At 41.7% G+C, this 24471-nt stretch overlaps 3 protein-coding genes across 3 annotated transcripts in view; 1 reads left to right on the plus strand and 2 right to left on the minus strand.

Annotated features, from left to right (window-relative positions):
* Nucleotides 1–210: 210 nt before the first annotated feature.
* stip1 (stress-induced phosphoprotein 1) lies at nt 211–8518 on the minus strand. The gene is made up of 14 exons (XM_079170995.1): nt 8483–8518; nt 6354–6563; nt 6115–6256; nt 5633–5774; nt 5153–5318; nt 4901–5027; nt 4285–4387; nt 3688–3808; nt 3395–3491; nt 3171–3295; nt 3049–3085; nt 2802–2905; nt 2163–2338; nt 211–2073 (listed from the first exon to the last, which is right to left on the minus strand). Exons 1-14 carry the CDS (start codon nt 8489–8491, stop codon nt 2001–2003), a joined length of 1632 nt encoding a protein of 543 aa, XP_079027121.1. The 5' UTR covers nt 8492–8518; the 3' UTR covers nt 211–2000.
* A 2564-nt stretch (nt 8519–11082) lies between these two features.
* Nucleotides 11083–14524, plus strand: spata22 (spermatogenesis associated 22; the record flags this gene model as incomplete). The annotated part of the gene is made up of 7 exons (XM_079171295.1): nt 11083–11122; nt 11426–11566; nt 11848–12037; nt 12363–12732; nt 12846–12966; nt 13058–13155; nt 14333–14524. The coding sequence occupies 7 exons, from the start codon at nt 11083–11085 to the stop codon at nt 14522–14524; spliced, it is 1152 nt and encodes a 383-aa protein (XP_079027421.1).
* Nucleotides 14525–17094: 2570 nt separating this feature from the next.
* The window catches only part of lhfpl7 (LHFPL tetraspan subfamily member 7), a gene marked incomplete at both ends in the record, with an annotated part of 89708 nt that continues 82331 nt past the window's right edge, over nt 17095–24471 (minus strand). Inside the window, one exon of the mRNA XM_079171558.1 lies at nt 17095–17321. Coding sequence (XP_079027684.1) covers nt 17095–17321 — 227 coding nt within the window. The remainder of the gene's footprint in view (nt 17322–24471) is intronic.

The following is a 24471-nucleotide window of genomic DNA, read 5'->3' on the forward strand; positions in this document are numbered from 1 at the left end:
CATATTGTTTGAGTATGTGCCTGTGTATGGACACCATCAGTTTGTCTTGCACTAGCAAAACGTTTCATTTTTGATACACAAGGCATTTATTCACCTTTGACATGCCTGCTGGCTCTCTGGAAAGGGATATTTGCCAATATATAGCACAGATCTATCAACGGTACTGTGTGTTGATGTTGACAAGTGTAATGATTTACACAATTGTCTGTATGAAGAATCTCTCATTTGACTGTTTATTGGCGTGTAATGTAAGGTGTTAAATTACACTGACTAAGACCGTACTATAAAATGTAGGTCTACTACTGCATTGAGTCACTGTCAACATAGTTTGTCTTACAGGAGGAAAAAGTCAAAACTGACCTTTTGAAATACATTCAGATACTGTATATTTCACTGTACAATTGATTTCCAATGGTCCATTACACTTCTTGGGACAGTTTCTTTCACCTCATGTGAGTGTTCCACGTCTGCTGCGTGTAGTTGATTACAATGAGACTTTTATGTTAAAAACATCCCAATTTCGGCTGTTTGCCATAAGTTATAGAGAAGTCCAGATGCAGCAATTCTGCTGAGGTAATGTGAAAAGATGTCACAGTTCACATTTAACATATCTGGGTCCCTCTTGGAAACCATAGCACAGAGATACTATGTGAATGTGTTGACTTTGAGGTATCTGAAGCCATATGTCTAATGTTAACACTTGTGTGCATTTCCTCTCTGAAAACAGATGCTGAGCAGTCTGCTGCTGAGGGAGGAACTTCCTTGCTGGGCAAAATACACATTAGGAAGTAGAGACAGGTAGCAGCCAGGCTTCAGTACTCGCATTAAAGATGCATCATGAAGTGAGATAATTGTGGACCCTATAACTCAACCAATAGCTGCTAATTTAGAAAGGAAAAATCCACCCTTCAAATGTCATATTATTCCCATGATATGGAAATATTCAAGACCTGCAAGTTGTCACATTTTGAACAGCAGCCCTCTGCTTTCAGGTTTGGGAAACTAATATTTGAGGCCAGTCAAAAGCATCTACTTGGACTTGAATTAATAAAAAATAAAAAAAAAGTTTAAACTTGATCGCCAGATCATTGTGGGAGGACTGCTGAGTCAAGTCAACTCTTCCTGACAGAAGTGACTTCTCCACAGTATTCTTGTCTTACTGATACGTCAACTGGCACAGGAGCTTCTCCTCGAAGTTTTACATTTTTTGTATATTAGTTTAGTATATTTCCGAATAACAACATAGGTGCCTTAATTGCTGTATGGAATAGTTTAATGCAACGCTAATGATCAATCTTATGGCAAAATATCCCCAAATTCTTAATGACATCAAATAGTGTTCTTTCACTCCCAGTTACAATTTGTTTAATTCCCGATATTAGCTGTACACAAATACAATCATCCCTTAGGCCAAAGACAGCAAAGCTCAAAAAATAAGTTCAAATATTTTGATTAAGTACAAAAACGATGGCCAACATGCTTACAAGAGTCAGGACCTGCAGCTGAGTGGCCGGCAGAAAGATTCAGCACCAAGAACCAAGTTTAGTCTAAAAGAGGACCAAGAGAGTTAGAACAATGACCAATGTTGACAATTTGAATTTGTGATCTACATTACAACCTTTATTTTGAGAGTAGAAATTCTTCTTTGTTTCTTTTTGTTATATTTCCTTAGACCAATAGGAATATGTGAACTGCTTCAGGGTGGATTTCCCCTTTAAACAATGCACTGAATTGTGCCGTTTATTTTTGCGTTTCAGCATCTGTACACAGGAATCCAGTCGTTTTCTGGAGACCTGAAGTTTTCCCAGATGACATACAAGATGCTTTCTTAAATACAATGAAAAAGTTGTGAAACTGATTTTTTAAAAAAGAACCATAACATACACACAAAGTCTCAGGGAGACTAACGACAATATCATTTTGAATTTGAAGGCAAGAAAGGAGGATGTAATAGTCGGAGGGATTTGCACGTTGTTCTGCTGTTGTCCTGAAGTCTCTTATCAACGAATGGCTATCAGTCCGATATCAATGAGTTTCTGAATCTTCTGGGCAATGACAGGATTCTTTAAGTGGCTGAGGATCAAACAGAAAACAAACAAACAAACATTAGATTCTTAATGCAGAGACAGAAAGTGACACAAAAAAGTTTTATAAAAACTTACTCGCTAAGCGCCTGAGGGTCCTTCTGCATTTGCTCAAGGATCATGCGCATGGCTGGGTCACTCATGATCTGCTGCACCTCGGGATCGGACATGGCCCTTTGCTTCACTTCCTCGGGAGTGTCGGTCCTCGTGGTGGTCTGACTGACCATACAGCGCTGAATGCCTTCTGTGGCTTCCTGAATGTGGAAAGGGCAAGTAATGAAAAAAAGAAAAGTAAATCATCATCATTAACCAGCAGTTATGTATAACAGACGGGCCACAGCAGGATGAAGGCGGCCTGGGGGCCGGCACCTTCGGTTTGTCCGGAGGTGCGGATGTGTTTATTTGTGCTTGAGAACATAACCGCATTGGAAACAATTAGAACATAACGTTTTATTCCTCCGATTCATGGCTTTGTCCTTACTAACGGCGGTCCCTCTCTACATTCACTCTTCATAACAGCAATCGATAATGTGACTACATATTCTACCTTTAAGAAAGTACAATCAATTCACATTACTTTCTACACTACTTGAATCAAAACCAGCATATTTCCATACTTTTCCAAAATCGTTTGACACAAAACAAAGTGCTTAAGGCCTTGGAACTCCAAGACATCTTTCCAGACTTTTCGGAGCTGTGCAGGAACCTGTAAAATACCTTAGAGGAAGAGTCCAGCTCCAGAGCCTTCTGGTACACGTCCATAGCTTTCGTGTAGTCTTTCATGGCCTCCAAGGCGGCTGCTTTACGTGTGTAGCCTTTTACTGTGGACAGACGTGTTTACATTAGGTGTCAAATCAGAGAGACTTGTCTTGAATCTAAACTAAGAGTATAAAGCACTACTTTATGAAATGTATTCTAGCAAAATGTGTAATAAATGATAGTAACTACAAAGTTTGATACTTACTGAAGGAGGGCTCAAGTCGGATGCACTCTTCACAATCCTGACGAATGAAAACAAGATGATCAAACGGTCTTATTTTTCTCATTAAGGGACTAACGGAGATGCTTGGTAAGGACGCACTGTACCTTCAGGGCAAGTTGAAACTCCAACAGCTTTGTGTAGCAGGCAGCTCTGTTACTGAAGAGTTTGGCATCCTTGGGGTTTCTCTTGATGGCCTCAGAGTAATGTTTCATGGCTAAGGGGTAGTCTCCTGTAGGGTGAAAAAGAGGAGTTCAGCTTTATTCAAGGTCTTGAACGAAGAATCAAATGACAATGATCAACAAACACGCGCTACAGCTATTACTCGCACCTTTCTGGAAGGAGTCATTGCCCCTGCTCTTCTCCTCCAGGGCTAAGTCGGGGTTGATGTACGCTATTTTCTCCTCCTCCTTCAATATCTTCTCTGCCTGTGGAGCCAATTCAAGTTTCAAGGTATAAGATCAGGTGTGCACTTATGTTTTCATTCCCTGTACACATGCAGGTCCAGCACAGCTTCTTTTTTTTATCCATTTAAAAAAAACAGTTTGGATAAATTAATCCCGTCTAATAATCTGAGTTAGAATCAAAAAGCTTCATTCGGTGGAAAATGAGCTCTCACTGCACCTGTTGACACCTCTTCAAGACGTCGGGAGTACGATGCTCCGACAAACTCTTGTTCAGATACTGAATCGCTTCTTTGTATTTCTCCTGCTTGAAGTACGAGTTTCCAATCCTAGCCAAGGCCCTATAAAAAGAGGAAGAGAAAGGAGAAGATAGAGATATTACATCAGAATGCGAGATCTGATTTTCTGGTTTTCTCAACTAAAGGGTAAAGACTCAAAACAGGAGAGCTCCTCTTTAAGGAAGAGACTGTTCAGTAATAATTATTATGAAACAAACAACAAGAACCATAATCACAACCACCTTTGTGCTCTCAAACTAAACTCAAGTTGAATAGACAGATAAATCAGTAATAGTAATAGAGCAACACTGCCACCTAATGGTTCTGGTATAATACCATTTCTCTGGTGATATGCTGTTAGCTGCATGTCGTTTCCCATCCAGATAAGAAAGTAAATAAATCAGTAAGTATAAGAGTCCTACAAGACCCACAAACTACCAGTCTCCCCTCTAGGTTGAGTGGCAGAGTGTGGTTAAATTCACTCCAGTAAAGACAAAAATGAAATAAAAAAACAGAGCAATACTTCTGGCAGAACTCACTTAGCGATTTGTCTGTAGTCTTCCCGGTTCTCTCTGCCAACATCGATGGCCTTCTCACACAGCTCTCGGCACTTCTCGAAATCTCCCATCTCAAAGTACACAGCTGAAGGGATAACCAAAATGAGTACATGTTTAACATTCAAAGTCTGAACTGACGGTTATAATCGTGTCAGTTTTCAATCCGTGTTGAACTGGTAGTACGACTGTTGGGTCAATGTTTTGGTGCATTCTATATTTCGGCGCGATTGGTAACCGTCCATGGTTCAACTCTAACCAGTAGACCTTTGTTGCGTGTCATGCCTCCCTCTCTTTTTTCTCTCCCTCTCCATTTTCAGTCTATTGCTACACTGTCATCTGTCCAATAAAAAATAATCTTTGACAAAACACTAAAATAACTTCCTGAGAAATGATGTGATAAACTCAAATTGTTTTACTTAAACTGGGGATCTAGCTGTGGTGGTCCGCCCAGCGGCAACAACTCCAAGCAACCGGTGGACTACCCACACTAATTCTGTTTATAAGAAATTCTGAATTATCTTTTTGTTTTATGCACTTTATGGGTCAATTTGCTCAAATGTGTGAGGTGGGTATTTGTTTTCAGTCTGAGAATACGTACCTGCTTGATTAGATATGTAGGTCATGTTGGTCGGGTCATGTTTGATTGCTTCTTCGTAATGTTTCAGCGCTGCGTCAAAGTCCTTATTCTTATAAGCAGTATTCCCAAGTTCCTTTTCTTTCAAGGCCTGTAAAAAAAATGTAAACAAGAGGATTAAAAACTCTGAATAAGGTTTCATCAGTAGACACAAAATGGCTTAAAACTCATGACATTGAAGTATGATGAATCAGTTCATCTCTTTTTCTGTTGTACCTTTCTCTTGTTTTCGGGGAGGTCCTCCTCTTTAGGAGGAGGCGGCTGAGTCTCTTTGGGTTTGCGGGGAGGAGGGGGAGTGGGCTCCTCTTCGTCCTCCATCTCAGAGAGGTTCAGTCCCAGCAGCACAGAGAGAGTGGTCATCACTCTGGGATCCTGCAGCTTCCTACAGAGCAGTCAGGCAAACCAATATATTTCTAATATCAACAGTACTCGGGGCTAAAGCACATTTTACAAATTAACTTGAGATCATGATCCATTGATTTTGGGGGGATTTGGGGCCTTTTAGTATTATACGTGCTAATGATTACTGACACAAAAGATGATCTTCCAATACAATGTAATGTTGTACTGTCAGTAAGCAACATTTCTCAATTATTTTCCAGACTTTGTGTGCAACGCCACCTAAAATACCAATATTTTTGATTCTTAAATCAAAGAATGTTGATAAAGCTGACACATTTTTGAAAATGCACATACGTGCCGAGCTCCGACGGTTTGTTCCTGAGCTGCTCCAGCAGTTCTCTGTAGCTGGAATCTGACAGTAGCTCACGGGTCCGAGAATCATTCTCCAGCTTCTGATACAAGTTGGGCATGGCGAAGGGGTTCATCATTGATTTCTCTGGTGAAGCACAAAAAAGAAATCAATTTTACTAGTGTAATTTATATGGTCACACAGAAACACTGGTCTAGGATGAAATTCAGCAGAGCCGTCTTTCCTCTGTAACCCCCACTACTTGTACCTTGTCTGGATGAATCACAACACTCAAAACCCAAGTGGACGGCCTACTCTCCCTTTCAAACCTTGAGCACTTACAATGTGATTTTACTTCAGTGGTCCCGTCGGCAGCCATATCTAAATCCTCGATACACGTGGGTGGGTAAAGTGACTCATACAATTCCCATGTCATATGCTACTTTTCCTGTAGAATAAAAGGCTCCACAAATTCAACAGTCTTCACCTGCAAGCCGGGCCTCAATGTTCTGTAAACCCTCCTTCAGCTGCTGATTACTAGGCTCTTGCCGCATTCCCTCTTGGTAAGTTCCTTTGGCGTCCTCCAATCGGCCAAGAAATTCCAATGCTGCAGCTTTGCGGGAGTAGCCCTGGTTGATCAAAATGGAAACATTGTAAATTGCCTTCTCAATTTTAACGCCAACATATCTTGTCAACAGAATAATGGCAGAACAAATGACGCCTCACCTTGCCCCAGTCAGGCTTGATCTTGATGGTCTGACAGGCATCCTGGAGAGCATTCTCGTAGTTGCCCTTCTTGGCGTAGGCAGCTGAGCGGTTACTGAACAGGACATGGTTTGAAGGGTCGAGGGCCAAAGCTTCGGTGTAGAAACGTACAGCCTCCTCAATATTTCCTGCACTCAGCGCTTTGTTGCCCTGGTCTTTCAATGCTGAAACCTGTGAGAGAGATTAAGATTCAATCAAAATAAGCATTAGCTTTTTTTTTTTTTACCACTATTACACAAAGACACAATACAAATAGTCCCCTGATTGGATCGGCCGACTCAGCTGTTCATGTCAGACGGGTGCCGCAGTGAGATAATATGTCTTCATTTATTTGTTTACGCAAATTCAGTCCTCCATGTACAACCTATTCTTTTTGCCTGAAATTAAGATTACCCTGTTAGGTTGGATCCTGAAAGCAAGAATGGGGGAATCTGCCAATGACCCAATTAAAAAAAAAGAAGTCAGTTCCTGTTTGTGAGCATACAGATCGTTTTCAAACACCTCTCGTCGGTTGCCTGTTACAGTTTGACATGTTATCACACCACATCTCCACAAAATGTGACGGAATAATTGACACACCGAGCCGAAAGAAGCACCACTCCAATAAGAGGCTCTCCGTCCCATTATCCCAGGCAAAAAACAGAGTTGAGTGGCATGACTTTACCTCCACAGCCACCAGACCTAACCCAATCAGAACCCCTTACAACTTTCGAAAACATAAAAGGTAGAACACAGCAACATTGCAATCCTCTGTGGGCTAGGATCTTGGTATACTATGGGCAGGATGTTCAGTAAATACAAAGCAGGTGGTTGGCTATTTTTGTAAACTGTAAAAGTGTTTCTAGAACAATTTTTGATACAGTCACTTGTGTATCATCAGGAAGATGTACGGTCAGAAAAGAAAATGGAACCTGGAAGCATATTACTCTGTAGATTTAATGCGAGAAAGCTGGTCATGCAAGAAGAGATGGAGATATTGTGGGTGTTCAAAAAGTCTTACTGACCTCTTTTGACCTGTCAGGAGCTTGTGCACCTTATTCACTGTCGTGTTTTGCCAAATACGCTATGATGCCTTGCCTGCTCAGCCAGGCATGATAATGGAAATATATATTTGTTTTATAAACAGAGGTGCGGTGTCAAAATGAATGAATCATCAAAAATACATGAACTGCCCAGTTACAGAACTGTCAAGAAGACGCAGCAGTTGACGACAATATGCGGCTGTAGCCATGACAGCAGAGCCGTGTGCATCGAGAATGATCCTCCGGTCTGAGAGCTACTGAGAACAACGTTGAAGCAGATCCAAAAATACTCCTGCAGCATGTGCTACAGACGGACTGTCGCAGTTTAACGCTAGCCGTCGTTTCCTGTAGCAAAACATTGTACTCAGGCGTTTACCAACTGGCTTAATTACGGTTTTCATTTGTCCGTCACTATATTGGTGGTGGCGTTCACATTGTGAGCTTGTTAATGATAGCTGTGACACAGTTAGCGTCATTAGCAGTAGTTATTAGTAGCTTAGCTAACTCGGAAGTATCTCGCCGGTGATTTACAAGGGGTTAGCGAAGTGCTTGGTTATATCGAGTCACAGACGAGGGCTACAGTGGCAGCCATACCGTACTGTGGTATATTCAATGATAAAGCGGCTGTGGTCATTTTTAAGTCATGTGCGCTAGCTTAACAGTTAACGTTAGCTAACCTTGACGTGTGCAATCATTAATTAGACACAGTCGCACACAAATGGACAAACAGTTTACACAATTTGCAAACCAGTTTAGGCACATTGGAGAGTAGAGTTATCTAAAAAAATATATGTTCTTGGGAAACAGTCTTAAGTCCAATCAGACAACATCGGCCAAACACCTAGCTACAAGACATTACTACCGGATTGACGCTAAGCTAACAAGCTAGCTCGCTGTCCGATATTAGCAAACAGTGAAGTTACAGTGTAAAGAGGTGAGTCACTACACTATTACCCACATGTTTACAGCGAAGACACTCACAATTAAAGGAACTCGTCAATATTTATACGAAACGTATGTTTCTAAAATTATTATAAAGATAATTGAATGAATAGTTGATGAACTCACTTTCTCCATGGTGCAAGCATGAGGTTCCTTCCAGAAACTACTGCGGACTAGCGCCTCCCCCTGAACGACAGGCAGGTTGCCAGTTTGGGATGTAGAAAATCCGCAAACAGCGTTCCGATTTACGGCTCACAGGATATTCCGAGGGGAAATATATAGCCATCTGACGGAAACTTCTAGAAGATGCCGGAATAAAACAAGGATATTTTAACGTTAACCAGATACTTTGCTCTCTAAACTGATCCGAGTTGGGGAACTGCAATTGTTTCAGGGACATATGAGTTTCTTGAGGACCATGGCTGGAAATAAGAAGGCAAACCTCAATACCTCTAAGAGTGCAAATTATTTAGGTCAATCGTTTAAGTCTTTAAAGAATTAGGCTTAATTTGAAGGTTGGTAGTACGTACACAAATGAATATCTTAATACAATCATGAATAAAACCTATGACTAGTAAAGTGCATGGGCTTTTAAGGTAACTTGTAAGGTTATATGATGTCATCATGTGGTGTCGTCATTAAGAAATATTGTACACAATTTCATCATTATATTACAAAATATAATATTCTATCTCTCCCTCCATTATAGTCATTATAACTACAGAGCGCTGCACATCAGACCAGCTGCTTTGTCAAAGCACAATCTCCTTTCAGCAGTATGAACCACCCACATAAGGATGTCATTTTGTCTTTCTGTTTTTTTACTTTCAACATAAGTGGTGCTACAGCAATCGTGACTCAGCAACTGAATAATTTGTTTTGGACTCCAGAGCAGAAATTAAAGAGATTCACAGGATTCGGGGGTCAGCTGAAATCCTGAAATGGTGACTTTTGCTTCTCACCCGGCGAATAAAGTCCAATCAACTACATTTGTTTTTCATAAATTGTCAGAGGCAAAGGATGTTGTGGATGCCATCCTCAATAGACCATTCATGCTGCAGTTGCCATGGATTCACAGAAGGAGGGAAACACAAGACAGAGAAGCCGACTGTGAAGATCAAAGACTGGCCTTCGGACTCTCAGCAGGGATGTCACATTGACACGCTGAGGCTGAGATTAGCCTCATGCTCTGTGCTAAACTAAGGGCAGAGTAGGTGTGTAGCCTTTGCCTTGTCTTTCCTTATAGACTCTCCAGTCAGATTTACCCATCTCTATACTGTATTTCATCCCCTGAACTCACCACCACTATAAGGAGTCAAGTGAGCTCCACGGCCGAGCAGAGCATACCTGGACTGTAACAAATGAGATTAAGCTCATAACATGTGCCTGTCGCTGAGGCCATGATGATCCTATTATGGATGAGGGAGAGAAACTGACACACTTGTCTGGAAACAGGATTGAAAAGTCTAATAGAAGCCCCACTTGTTGCAGCTCCATGTCTCGTATTCTACTTTCTTCACTTGTTTTGCACGTCAAGTTCATTCATATCTCTCTTTCATTCTCATATATGTATTGTAATGCCTCAACTATTGTGATCTTTACAACATTACTCCATATGCAAAGTGAAACTTAGCATCCTTGGACAAATCCCCTGAAGTGACCTGTTTTCCTTTTATTTTCACAAACATTCTCTAAAGAGATGCTGTATAATTTAACATTTGTATTATTGACAGTTAGGGTAATACAACTAGTTGTATGTGTGTGGTCAGTGATACTCCATGAAAGCAAGAGGAAGAAGACCTAAGACCTGGATGACCAGCTGCTCAGTCGAAATCCCTCATTGCATTGAAAAACAGGATTCGGGTCCTATGTTAGATTTAATATCCTTATTTGATATAAGTAATGCATTTTTAATTTGGCATACTGGCTAAATACTTACTCCTTACATTATACAAATTGTCAACCTGATTTTTTTGTTCTTTCATTTAAATAAAGTGGTAAATAGTTAGGAGGGTGTGAGTCGTTGGGATAAACAAACAGTGAATGTCATCAAATGATGCAGGCATACAACATGTGGCATACATCAGTGACATGTGCCTAATATATTTTACATCCTTTATTCTGAAAATGCACCACAAACAAACGCTGTGAGTCACCAAAAAAGTGATCAGAAGTTTGAATCCCCTCTGAGTTTTAATTAGGACCTCTGAGCTTGCGAGGGGAACTGGAAGGCAACATCCGTCACCTGTGTTTTGGCGCGTGTTGCTTTCCAGGGTGCTGAACGGAAAACGACATTTCCTCGTAACAGTAAGGTTGTATGTAACTTTTGTGAATTTTTGCCAACTAAAATGAGTTAGTAATGTTGTACAATGTTCATAGAAAATAATGTGGGCTTGTAAAAGCAGAAAACCGTTACAACCTGTCGCTGTATAACAGCTGTAACGTTACCGAGCGAGACGAGCTGTCCAAACAAAAGCTAAAGTACTTTTTTAGCTAGCTTACGAACAGTATGCTAAACCAGCTGAGTCACTGTAAAGTGCAGCTATTGCTAAACAACAAGGCCTCAACATTTGGCTTAACTTGTCGGACTGCGTGGGTGACCAGCAATAACCAGAGCATCAGTTTTAATGTGTTTTCCATTTATTTTGTATTTGGTGCATCTCTTCCTGTTACATTAGGTAATACCACCCGCTAGTTGGATCAGCTGTTATTTTCCAAGCACCACAATGAGGAGACAGGAAAATCAGCCAGCCAGGCCAACAGCAGGTTTGTGAAAGAGATGTATTTCACAATCCCCACACTAATATACAGTATTTCCTCATATTAATAGGTTACCAGATTCAGTGATGTTTTGTAGTGTAACATTACACACAAAAGAAACACAATAAGAAGTGGGTTCTGCTTGTTCTAGAGTGTATTTGTGTATACAATTTAAGTTGAAGTAGGTAAAACTTGATCTGTTTGACTATATTTCAACTGTCCTAAAATGTGCAGTATTATATCCTGTCCGGCCTAATGTACTGGGCAGTCTGATGTGTTCAGATGTGTTTGCTCTGCCGTGTCCACCAGGCTGCCTGTCGGTGCCGCTCTTTAACCAGAAGAAAAGAAACAGAGTTCCTTTGACATCTGCTCCCTCTGAGAACGAGTTCTTCTCCCACAGTGAATACAAAGCAAGCACCAGCTCAGCTGCATCTCACAGCAGCGCACCAGGTGAAGCAGTTCACTCAGGCTATTTAAGCTTCTACTGTATTTCAGTCACTAGGTGGCAGTACACCCAAAGACAAATATAAACTATACGCATATTTTAGAAATGCAAATGTCCTTGAATGTTTCTGACAAAATCAACATCTCCTGCTGAATCACACAATTGAGATCATTTTACATAAAGCAGAGGACAATATTGTAAAATGTCTTTAAATGAATTAAGATGCACAGCTAGTGACAAAGGAGGCTGCTATAAGATTGTACTCTCAGAATGTACCTTTCCTCAGGTACCTATGGATGCTACCAGGCCTCAGGTCCGTCCTCTGGTGCTTCACAAAGCCACCAGTGGAACAGGCAGGACATCCCACCATCTACTCCGCCCCAGCAGTATGGCAGCAACAGACCTGCTCCTGGACCTGCCCCCCCGATGAGAACCTATACACCCTTAGCCCATCCATACAAAGTTGGAGGCACAAGGTATGTTTCATAGACTCTCTGACCATTAGTACGATGGTCAGATATTTATATTCTCAAAATAAAAAAAGGGTAGTTAACCTTCCAGATTCCAGAGAAACAGTTGGATAGGTTTACAGAAATATGGACATGTTGTTCCTAGCTGCAACATGCAGCAAACTTCAAGTTACAGCTTTTACTGTAACTTACTGTAACATGATATGCTCTGACAGGAGAGAGTGTAGACCAAAGAAATTAATATGTTGCAATTTCACATGTTTAATGTGGCTGGTGTTTAAATTTTAGATCCCAATATGTGAACATAAGTGAATGTGTTTTCATTTTTCAGCTCTGAGATGGGAAAACCCATCAACTCAATGAGACAACTGGATTTTAGCCCCAGGGGTAACTCCGGACAGAGCCGATATCAAGCCCCTCACATCAGTGAGAGTGCACAAGTTAAGCCAATACCCCATCCTGATTTCTCTCAGAAGAGTCAGCAGTCATCTTACCGACCGCCCAATCCCACACGTCAGTATTCTCAGCAGCCCAGACCTCCGCCTGCTCCTGTCCCACCTCCCAGCAGGCCCTCTGCTCGTGCAGCGCAGCCACAAAACAACTCCTGGAAGTTTACCAACAGCTTTGGGCCGCAGAAGTCCCCCTCTGAGGGAAACAGGAGCACAATTCAACCTCAGACTGCGCGAAAAGCTCAAACTCAGGTAGAAAAATACACAAAACATATATGATATTACTACTAATAAACAGAGATTTAAAAATGTGCCATTAATGTGTCATGATATATCAGTGCAGCGTTTGTGTTTCTGCTAAGCAGGACACATTTCCGATGAAGCCAGCCGTTGAGAACTCACTGCGGATCCTGACTTCAGTGATTGATGGCATGAGACACTGGAGCCAGTTTAAAGACAAAGTCCCATACCTGTTTGAGATATTTGGTCAGTTGATTAGGAGTTGCTGCGCTCTCTGCCGTGTACTGTGAAGTATTTTCAAACACCATTAAAGCGACAGGCTGTGCTCTTCCCTCAGCGACTCTAGACTCTGCGGTCACTCTCGGTCGTCACGGAGCCAAGAACTTCCTCATGAGAGACGGGAAGGAGGTTGTGTCGTGTGTCTTCTATGAGAATGTGAGTTGGGAAACAAGCTTCCTCTTCGGAAGTAAATGGAATGAATGTGTCAATGTCCATTTGCTCACATCAACTTGCCCCAAGTCTCCTCAGCTTCAGTCATATAGAATAATGGCTTTTCACTCACAGGGATTTTGTGTTTGGTATGAGTTTGTATGAATACGTTACTGTCAACACTATCCTTTGTTTGATTTTAGAGGCTTTCACATCGTCTCAAACTCAAACATTTGGAGGAATTACTTTTCATTTTGAAATTGGCTGCGAAAATGTTGCTCTTCTTCTCTAGACCCTGTATCCCAACATTAACAGTGTTGTTTTTGTCTGTTAAATCCTTAATTACAGCCAATGTTTAAGTTGATGTAATACATTACCAATCAGATCATATATAACAGATTATATAAATAACACAAGCTTGTGTAATTAGTTTGTTTTATTATGTGTCTGTTATAATCTGCTACGCTATTGTGTATGATGATTTTTTCTGTTGTTCTGCATGTGATGTTGGGGTAGATCAGCTGCTCCATCAGGGATAGAGAAAACAGCTGTGCGTTCCAATATCCATACTTCCATAGTATTAAGTATGCCAGAAAAAGATTTAGTATGACCCAATACATAGCATATTAAACGCAGTATGACAAAAAACTGCATGCAACAGTACGTACTTTGTAAGGGCAGCTGCAGTTTGTACTAAAAGTAAGAATAACTTGAAACACAATTCAGGTTTCATTATCATATCATCTCAGTAGTGAGGGGAATGGGCCTGTTAAGATGTAGGAAGATGTGTAAAACAGTTCTGCAGTAAATGACTTTATTTCCAGTTTGGTGTGTTGAGCTCACTGTGTACTCACCTGTGGTGTGAGGTTAGCTGAGGCTGAGACGGTGTAATGACATTCAGTGAGTAAAGGGGAGCAGGTTGCAGCTTGCTGTGAGGCTGCAGCAAACTTTATTTGTATATATATTATAATATAATATGACGTCATATTTGATATACCTGTTAGGACAACCACATGATTCTGTGTTAAGTCAAACCGGTGCCAAGCAACAGCATCTTCCCTGTGTATCAGGTGGAGAGCAGACACTGGCCTTTATAATAATATATATTTATCTAAAGTATTGGCAAAACATAAAGTAGCGCTGGAATTTGATTTAATCTTGAATTGTCCCTCTTGTCCAACAGGAACAGGAACTGCCCCGTCTCATCCGTGGTCGTGTTCATCGCTGTGTGGGAAACTATGACCGCAGCAGAGACGTCCTGATGTGTGTGTCCGTCAGACCCGGGCTGCCCTCTGAGCTGAGGAACGCCCATGAGGCCGTCAAAGCCTGCGATGCAGCAATGAGAGCGCTGGTTAAATTACTCAGTGAGGTCTGAGCGCGAGTACTGCGGGTATCTTTAGCCAAATACCAGTATTTAGTGAGGGTGCTGGGTAGTAATAGATAACTGCTGTTATGGGTAGAAGTCACAGTAGTTCTAATGTATTGTTCAAGTTTTTGACCTGTAAAGGGCGCTGTTGTACTGTTATGATGTTGTACTGTTGTACTGTTGTACTGTTGTACTGTTGTACTGTTATGATGTTGTACTGTTGTACTGTTGTACTGTTGTGATGTTGTACTGTTGTACTGTTCACTTGCATTTGCCAAATAAATACATAAAGAGTTGTTTTGTTTCACCAAAACCTGAACGGAAAGTAAAGCCTCTCTTTTTGTAATTTCTGAAATATTTTTATTACAAAGAAAAATTCACAGAACAGCAAACATTGTTTCAGAGGTTAATTCAGGTAAAGCAAACACGATGAGGTAATATCTCAAAATATATCTTTGAAAAACTGGGCAGTTAGGAATAACATGTGATACCAAGTACAGTTAGTTTATTTACAGTCAAACATCACAATGGGGGGAAAATAAACAATAACTCTACTCTACCAAAACAGTTTCACCAGTGCTGAGACTTTACACACAATGGGTCAACAAATAGGGGAAGAAGTCCCGTGCAGTCATCCCCACAGTCCAGCACAGTCAGAGGTCCAATACAGAGCACGTCTCTCAAACAGTCCTCTTCTTCATGTCAGGACATGCCATTATGGGAAACCAAATTCGGGGAAATACTTAAAGATTAACCCAATCAGCTAAATCCAACCCATTATTCAACACTAACACGCACATGAACACCCACTAGAGCAGGGAGTGTGTAGCTTGATGAAATTGGCAGTGTAAATGGAAGAAGTAGACATTTTGTCCTCGGAACATGACAGGAATGGTGGCAGCGCTTAAAAGGAGAAAGGTGGATCGACGCAAACACAGCAACACATTAGCTTACTTGAGGGGCAAATTATTTTAAAACCACGTTTTACACATAGTGTGAATGATGTGTCAGCTCAGCACAGATAACCAAAGGCGAAGTTTCATTTGTACAGCTCCCTCCTCAACCACTCAATTTTGAAATCGCGTAAGACAAGGATGCTGGGAATTAATCCGTTTCGCTGCGTGTCGCAACCTTTTAATATAGCAATCCAAGTGATTTACCTCTTCTGGATAATTGCCAACAAATGTCTAGGGCAATACTGAACACAAGCTGCTTTTAATTCTCCTTTTCCTCTCTGCCGTTACCTCCAAGGATTAGAAGACATCATCTATTTTTTTTTTATCCTCCTGAACATTTTCTCAAGTTAATGAGATCACACTGCATCAAGTACAGGAGAAAGACGTCACCTCTGAGAGGAGAAAATATAAGCAAATAAACTCCTCACAGGATCCACAGTTTTTCAGCAGAAAAAAGACGATAACCTGATAATTGTATTAAACACTTGTCTTGGTTATGTTAAAAGGCACAAGTTGGTCAGATCACATTTAAAATCTAGATCAATTGTTCTACCATTAACAAAGCCCATGTCATCATGCACCTTTAACAAAGTTCCAACATCTCCCTGCCTTTTGCAACCTTTTTTTTTTAATTTTTTTGTTCCTGAATTAGAGTGTTTAGTATTATGTGTTAACAATTGTTTCATGATTAACAAGCGGGTTACATTACACAAACAGTTCTGGGGAAAAGGTGAACAAAAGGATGCAGTATCCCAACAATTTTTTTTGACAACACTGCTCTGAAACCACCACTAATAAGTACGATTCACGTCCTCGTCATGAGAAGAGATTTCCATTGGTCCTCTCAGCGGGTCTGATGTCGTGTCTGTTGTCCTCTTCTTACTAAATGCACCTTGACCTTGAAAGCTGAAGCGTCTTCTTGACTCCCACTGGTCACAAGACTGGAAGGCAGAAAAAAAAGTCTGAGGAGCACAAAAAGCTTTCAAAGCATCAGATTTCCCTTTTTCAAAATGGTATTTTGAAACCTCATACATCAGCTCTGTTTAATCCAGACCATATGTACAGTCCAAAGCACATCACCTCGTCAGTAGAGACAGCTCCTTGAGAGCCGACCTGTTCGTATTCTCAGTCTCCTCTTATTGAAACATTTGATCGGACGAGTCATACTGCCATACAATCTCATGCTTCCACTCTCTTTACGCAGCCAACCTCGAGTCTCTTTTGGAATGTTACATATGTTGACTTGTTTCCCACAAAAGAAAGGAAAGAAAAAAAAAAAAAAACACTTGTTAATACATTTGTAGTCATTTAAAATGAGCTCCTCGCATCTTTTCCGACTGCATCGTCTCCATAACTGACTTCAAGTCAAACTGCAGAAAACTCGTGATAGAAATCATAACCACGGAGTAAAATCGTAACATAAAACATTCCATCTAAAATGAGCTGAATCTGGAATAGCCACATAACAGATGCAGGAAGACAGTGTTTGTTGTTGAGCGTCAGCCTCGGCCGAGTCCCAAACAGCATCACCTTTTAAAAAACGGGATGCAAGGTGTCTCTCCGTGACATCAAGCCCAGGTCGGTCAGGAGGGGGGAAAAAAAACAAGACGTCTTATCAATGCACTATAACAGCGTGGGCAGAGGGGTGGGGGACAGCTGCTCCTTCGGTGCATATTTGGCAAAAAAGGGCAAGAAGACGGTGAGCATGACTCCGACGATAGCCAGCATGTAGCCCCATCCGATCTGGCACTCGCCGGCGTAGTAGATGTCAGAGTCCCCGCAGAAGGACCGCACCAGTGAGGAGTTGAGGCCGAAGGGGTAGACCAGCAGTCCAGCAGCCATGATGAACACTGCAGAGAAGACACAGCCGGGTCAGACACATAAACAGCACGACTCATGTACGCTGTAATGGTTATTCATTCATATAATCTTGCCGTTTCATTGAGAATACAAATTACCCCAATAAATCACACGTGTTCTAGATTCCAGCTGGAAGCCACTTGGTGGCAGTAGAGGTTTTGTAGAAAAAGCTTTCACTGTGCTCCGTAAATTAGATACTTCATCAGTGACACTTGATTTGTAGCCTGGTGTTACATTAAAATAGATAAATCATGACCGAGATAGTTTTTAAGAGTCCAACAGCGGCCTAACAGTGAACAACAAAAGCGCTGATGACCTGTAATTTGACTGAAACGTCTAATGCAAAGTGACTCACGTCTCCTTAAATCCATTTGCTCTCCTCGTTTCAAAACTCCGGATCTGCCTAAAACAAAGCTCCCCCGGCACTTCAGCCGCATTCAGCGTTCCTCAGACTCCATCCTCAGCGCCCACGGAGCCAGAGAGCGGCTCACTTTTACAAATTGAGTCAAGTCTCCCGGTCCCGTGCTGCCAAGCAGCTATTGACCGCGCTGCTGGCTATCATTGCTGCTCTTAGTCATTCTGAGTGCCGTCTGCATTCCCATTACGATGCCAGGTGTCACGGTAGTTTTCAGCCTCGGAGCGCCGGGGTCACCGGGAAAAGAAAGCTTGAACTTGTGAAAGTGAGCTGCTCTCCAGAAAACACAACAAACACATCTTTTATTACGCTCTCTTGACTTCAGGAGATGTCTCGTGAGCTGCTCTGCAACGGCTGTATGAGTGTCAGATCGATGGTTTGTGTGGGCAGTGAAGGGTTGTGCTGGTAGCACAGGGGCGAGGAGGCCGGGAGCTTTCACTGAGGTTCTAGTGGCACACTGGGGGCTTTGGGATTGACTGTTAGGAGGAGAAAAAGGGGGGGATGAGAGGGAGGAAACACAAAGAGTGGGTGGAGGAGAGGTGTCTCTGGAGTGTTGTTTGTGAGGCCTGGCGTCCCTCTGTGGAGTTCATTGAGGATCTGCCTCTCCGCCCAACCAGTTGAGAGTGGCCCCCACGTGTTATCTGCCGGGGGCCTCAGCGACTCAAAGCTCACCGCCTACTAATGAGGCTTTAATGACCTTCTTTATCAAACTATCGCCGGCTTTGGACGGAAGCAATCTTTCGCAAACAAAGGGCCCCTTCCCTGCTACTCGGAAAATGACGGCAACACAAGCAAAACCCCGGAACACGAAACAAGTGATGAGCAACACGGCATAACCCCCAAATAATCAATACGGGGAAGAAAATAACACGTGTCAGGTATACAGGATGAGGACCGGATTTTATCAGTCAGACCAGGAGTGTGCAGGAGCGAGCGTCTGGATCAGATAAACTGCAGCTCGGGCTGACTGGATCTCTGCAAGCCTTTAATGAGACGAGAACTGCCGAAAACGCCGTAAAAATCAACCTCATATCAGAGGCGGACACAAAATGGATCAATTTCATCCTTCAGATCTGAGAGGGATGAAAGCGAACCAAAGTGCATTTAGGCGTCTTAAAGGGGAACTCCAGCGATAACACACATCAAAGTCTGTTTGCAGGTCTCGGGGCGTGCTGCTGCCGTGTAAAGCCTCTTGTGGCTCCAGAGGGAGCCGCGTGAAGTCTGATAAGGTGCCTTAAGTGATGTCACTTGAGTCAGAACCGCATGGGGCTACAGACTACAGGCTGGAAAATGGGATGTGACCTGGGATGTGAAGCTGGAGAGCAAGTGAGTTTACCAGACATTTGTGGCTCAAGGCTGCATTAGCTGCATGCTACTATTATAACACACATGAATCTACGCCCCAACTGTTGGCAGTCGAAGTTTTGACAAGGAACCAGAATGAAAAAAAGATACTGTTTCTGTTCTTTTACTGTCCTTTTTGTGGCAATGCCAAAGTACGTTGAATGTATATGTACAGCATTGCTGGAGAGGATGCAGAACAATGAGGTCTATGTTTTGTGACAAACCTTTAATTAAGTAGAGAAAGCATGAAACAGAATTCCCACTACAGGGCGGATAAAGCCACTTTCAACGGGGTCTTACATGGAGCGGTAATCTAATCCTCTGAGGAACGGGCAGCGTGATGAAAGAGGCTGACATGACACCAAGATGACATGCAGGAAGACGAAAAGTGTTCATTACTTTGTGCAGCCAGGAGAGCGGCGTGCATGCGGACTCTCCCGCTGAACAAGGCAAAGTGAATTGACAGCGCTGATAAGATAAGAAAGAAGAACAATGCCGTATTGTTGTTATGAAAAGCAACTGAAACAATTAGTAAAAAGACGTTCGAGCAGGGGAGCCTCTTTTATTATTTTTCATCGCAGAAGTCTTCTGCCTATTTAAATCCAAATTTTAATTTTTTTAAATATATATAAAAATTATAAATATAAATAAATAATATATATATAAAAAATATTATACTGCAAAGATGGCTTTTGTTTTGATATTTAAAAAAATAAAATAAAATACAGTCCCCTACACAGGTTTTAAAGAGCTGGCCACACTGGCCACCAGGCAGTAAAAAGCTACAAGTGCTCCCATCAATTACCCCCTAATAGAGCCAAGCAGCGGACAGTTTACTAACCTCCCAACCCTCAATTAACGCTCTGCATTTGTAAGAGCTGAAGACGAGGAGGAGCGTCCGGACCTCTCTCCACAGAGAGGAATAAAGTGTCAGCCCCGATCAGAGGAGCGCCGCTGAGTACACCAGGCTATCATAATGTCCCAGAGATGATGAGACAGTGAGTAATGGAGGCCCATCCAGTTAGCTGCATGGCACTAATGTGTCCCAGTTTCACTGCAAACTTGACGCACAGTGCAAAGTACGAGTAGAAATTCAGTTTGCTTTTCATTTTGTCTTGTTTCAACCTAAAAAAGGAATCTGAGCTTGTGTTAAGCAGAAGTGACCGATAGCGTAATTAAAGTTTCTTGAATTACTTTTTCCCCTTCACAGTGTTGCTATTCGACAAACTCGCAGTCTGTTAATCTTGATGACTTGCTGGTATTTTCTCAATACTGATAACTTGCTGCTTTGAAGCGCACACAGGCCTCGGACTGAGGGAGCAACACATCGATCTGGGACGGCTAAACAGCCAGAAGCAACCAAGGGCACTAGATGTCATTGCTCGTCGTCGGCTGCGAGGCTGCGGAGGCCTTTGTATGGCAAATACCTTCATGCGCTCGCTTCTCTGTTTTTGTGTCAAGGTTTTTTTGTGTGTGTTCGGGAGAGGAGAGTGCGCAAAACATTGTACCGGCGTACAAGGACTCCGCATCTTTGTGCCACTACATGAGCTGAATTTGCCTTGAATCTCTTTCTCAGCGGTGGAGCGAGAAACAGGAAAAGCTGCTCCCGGAGAGACGGGTTCAACGAGAGAAAGAGATTGAATGGATCTGCGGGGCGGCGGGGCGGGGGGGGGGGGGGGGGGGGGGGGGGGGGGGGGGGGTGCGATAACCTGGCGTCCAAGCGTGACAACGAAATCACTTTCATCACGGACGCCCTTTGCACACAACTCGCTGGATTAGAGTATCACACACACCTAGAGACACACCAATCACAGGATCGCTCATGTGTCGCATCGCAACGTGTTCGGTTGTAGAGTCGTCTGGAATCCATACTCGCCCGTCAGAAAATGGCAGAGATCCAATATGCTGTTGTCCCAGGCATTCATACACCTTATATCTAATATTGAATTTCATTCTTCCCAAGATATTACTGGTTCAATCCTTTGAGCTGCAAGGGCCCTTGCATTACAATTTCAAGACCTCTGCTTTGGATCAAACTCTATTGCCGCCGTGTGCTGAGTGTCATCACTCGACGGGGGGAAGGGTTGAGTTCATCTCAAGAGGAAATGTCTTCTCTAGATGCAGTGCTCTTTAATTCCTATTATATGAAGTCCTCTTTCTGCTTTCTCCCTCGGGGCAAACACTCAACCATCTATTCTTTGTGTTATCATCGGTATACGTAGTAACACACACACACAGAATATGGGAACTAAAATGGGAAACGTTTTGTCAGTAATTAAGAGATGTGCTGAATATCTGACAGAACAAACAAACACGTACAGAAGTACTGGTCCAGAATAAAGCAGCGTGTGTAGGTCTTTCTTATGGGATGAGAACAAATGTTACTAAAATGCACGATGGCCTCGAAGGTCTTTTCGATTGAAGTGAAAAATCGATCACTGTATTTGTTGGTGGTTTTTTATTAGCAATGTCAGAGCAACAGCTCCATTTATTTCTTGAACAAACATCCTTCAGACAGACGTCAGTGGTTTGTGGACTGCTGCTTTTAACGCCTCCAGTTTGCCATTTTATCCACGCCCTAAAGCGTAACCTGCTTTATCATCTATTTGACTCTAAACGGGACCATGAATATATAAATGAACATGCATGCTTGAAGACTTGAAACTAATTATTGAGGTAATAAATCAAATCAAAGCTGCAAGCAGCATCGATCGGGCCCTCGCACCCTTGCGCATGTCGACAATTCATAGAAATTGTTTTTTTCGTTGGCGCCATGCTGCAGTGAATCATTCTCTTAATTCTGGTCCTGTAATTAATCACATTAGTTTTTATAATTTCAAACATAAACACAAAGCTTCCTCAGTTCATTAGATCTGTCTCTCCACAGCTAATCAATACTTCTGCTGGACCCACCAGCCGAATATTTGGTGTGCTCATTCACGACGCTCCTCTTAGTAAGCAAGGATTCATTTAATCTGAGATTAGTTTTAATCAGAGTTTAGAAAAACTAGGTTTAAAATGAGTAAATCCAGATTCACAATTTAGCAGAGCTCGGTCGCACAAATACAAACTAACCTCTGTTCAGTAAATCCAAATTGAAATAGAGTTTTATTAATATGGAGATGCCTGCTTACCCAAAGTACAATAATAATTTCTCCGTCTTTGAGAAAAAACTTGAATTAGTGAAGCGATACGGCCAAATAATAGTAGATAAACGCGTACAACGGCACCGTGAGGAAAACGTGTTTCACAGTAAAGTAAAAAAGAGACTTCCTGTTCAGCTCCAGAACAGTTTCCTTTCTGAACCGCTAACTTGGGATAAATTCAGCAGCAGCATCATAAAACTCAACTGATTGAGTCTGTTCCTTACATTTGTGTTGGGAACTTGATTTAAACGGGTTTCAAAGTGAATCCTTGTGGGTGCAACCGAGTCTTAAACCTGGCAATCTTTAAGATTTAAGTCCTGGTTGATTCGGGACTTCTGTTTGAGTGAAAACAAATGAATTGTGCTCAGAGTTTATCAGTCTGGAGGCTGCATTTAAAATTCATTATTATTATTTTTCAGAACTGTGTGCATTGTTCTATTTTCTGTGTGTATACAAAGTAGAAAAACAGCGCCTTTTCTGGAAATGTTGCCACAGACGCCCAGTTATTAATATATAAATGCAGTACTTTCATCAGTGGGCCACAGGCTCAGTCACCTTTGGTTCCTCCTTCAGTAATAGATAGTGACTCAGCAGACGTTTATTTAAATGAAAATCTTACAGATTGTCACTTTAAGGACACAGAAGTTCACTTCTCACAAAAATAAATGTAGTTTTCACCTGAATGCCCTCAGATGTGTTCACCTGTCAGCTGGAGAGGTTTCACTAAAAACCGGAAACAGCAGGTTTGAGTGTTTTAACAGCAGACGGAGGAATCTGAGAACAAACCTCACTTTTTCCCACGATGGGACGCAGCTTCAGCCGAGTGCAGAATGTTTCTGATTGAACTGATCGATCTGATCGGTCTCCATCTGTTTCATAGTTTCTACGCCACTGAAGAAAAGGCAACATGTGCAGTTCTAAAGAATCAGTCCGGTGTTAATCTTTATGTTTCTTATTATTCTTACATGACTGTTTCATTATTTCTCCAGCCACCCACAAACCAACCATAGTGCTGAAATGAAAAATGTATTAGTTGATTGACAGAAGATTAATCAGCAAGAACTGTGATTATCATTTTTTAAGCAAAAACCTTAAAAGAAATTGGCTAGTTCTCCCAGTTCAGTGATGGTAAACTCAATATCTGACTGTTCTGATAAAAAAAGTTAAATCATTTGGAAAATATGATCTTGGGTTTCACGGAGTAATCAGGGACAAGCGTTTTTTTACTATTTTCTGATATTTCATACACTGAACAATCAATCGCCAGATGTGCTGATAGTGGAAATAGTTGTTAGTTACAGCCTTAATGTTACCTGGCCCTTAAGTTAGCTGTGTGTTAATTAGGCTACATGACACATTTTTTTATATTTTGAAATGTGAAATTTGGTCGGTTTAACCGGCCAAGTGATCAACAACAGCTTCAGTAGCGAAAGCTATATCTGGCAATCGGCTTGGCTAAAAACAAGCCTCACACAGTGTTTTACAGGCCACATTTTGACTTTCGTCAGAAAAGTTTGGTCTCATTTTGAACCATCCCTACCTGAGATGAATAAATCCCCGCCTCTGTTATCTCAGACGCCATCTTGACTGTTCTTTGTTTGTGAGATGAGAGGGAGATACACCTGGAGGAGGTCTGCTCTCCACTGACTGCACTCTTCTAGTCGTTTCTGGGTTTCATGAGCTCAGCTCCTATTTCTGCTGTGAGGAGCGAGGAGGGATCTCCGAGGAGACATGAGCGAGGAAACACGAGAGGAGACGAGCGAGTTTTATATTTGAGTAGTTTTCTGATTCACCATCTAGTTAAACACATATTTGTTAATTATAGTTCTGAACAACAAAATGACCATAAACAACTTTCTTTTTTTTGTTTGAAAGATTTGTCTTTTCATGATCTTTTATTTCTATTAAATTGTATTATTATTATGATTAAAGTCGGAGAGAGCAGGAGAGTTTGTCCGTCAACAAGAAACACTTTTTACATCATTAATCATCGTTTTCATTCAGTCATATTCGGCTGATAATTCCTGAGCGTCGTGTTTCATATGCGTTTTACCGAATAATAAATAATAGTTCAAAAGAAACCATAATCATATTCTGGGTTATTAAAAAATGAATTCACGATCTGAATGTCAATAAATACTGATGCAAATAATGAATAAGTAATACAAACGTATTATTCCAGTAGAAGAAGGACACAGTACACCTTATAAATGCAGCATGCAGGTAGTTATTCAT

The sequence above is a fragment of the Pholis gunnellus genome, assembly GCF_910591455.1.
Source record: "Pholis gunnellus genome assembly, chromosome: 13".
In the NCBI taxonomy this organism is placed as follows: Eukaryota; Metazoa; Chordata; class Actinopteri; order Perciformes; family Pholidae; genus Pholis; species Pholis gunnellus.

Bases quoted from the DNA above. Each gene is read 5' to 3' on its own strand.
- stip1 (XM_079170995.1), bottom strand. The intron at 5,319-5,632 runs GTATGTGCATTT...ACTGCTCTGTAG, and splicing joins AAACCGTCGGAGCTCGGCAC to GAAGCTGCAGGATCCCAGAG. The intron at 2,339-2,801 runs GTATTTTACAGG...TTCCACATTCAG, and splicing joins AGCTGGACTCTTCCTCTAAG to GAAGCCACAGAAGGCATTCA.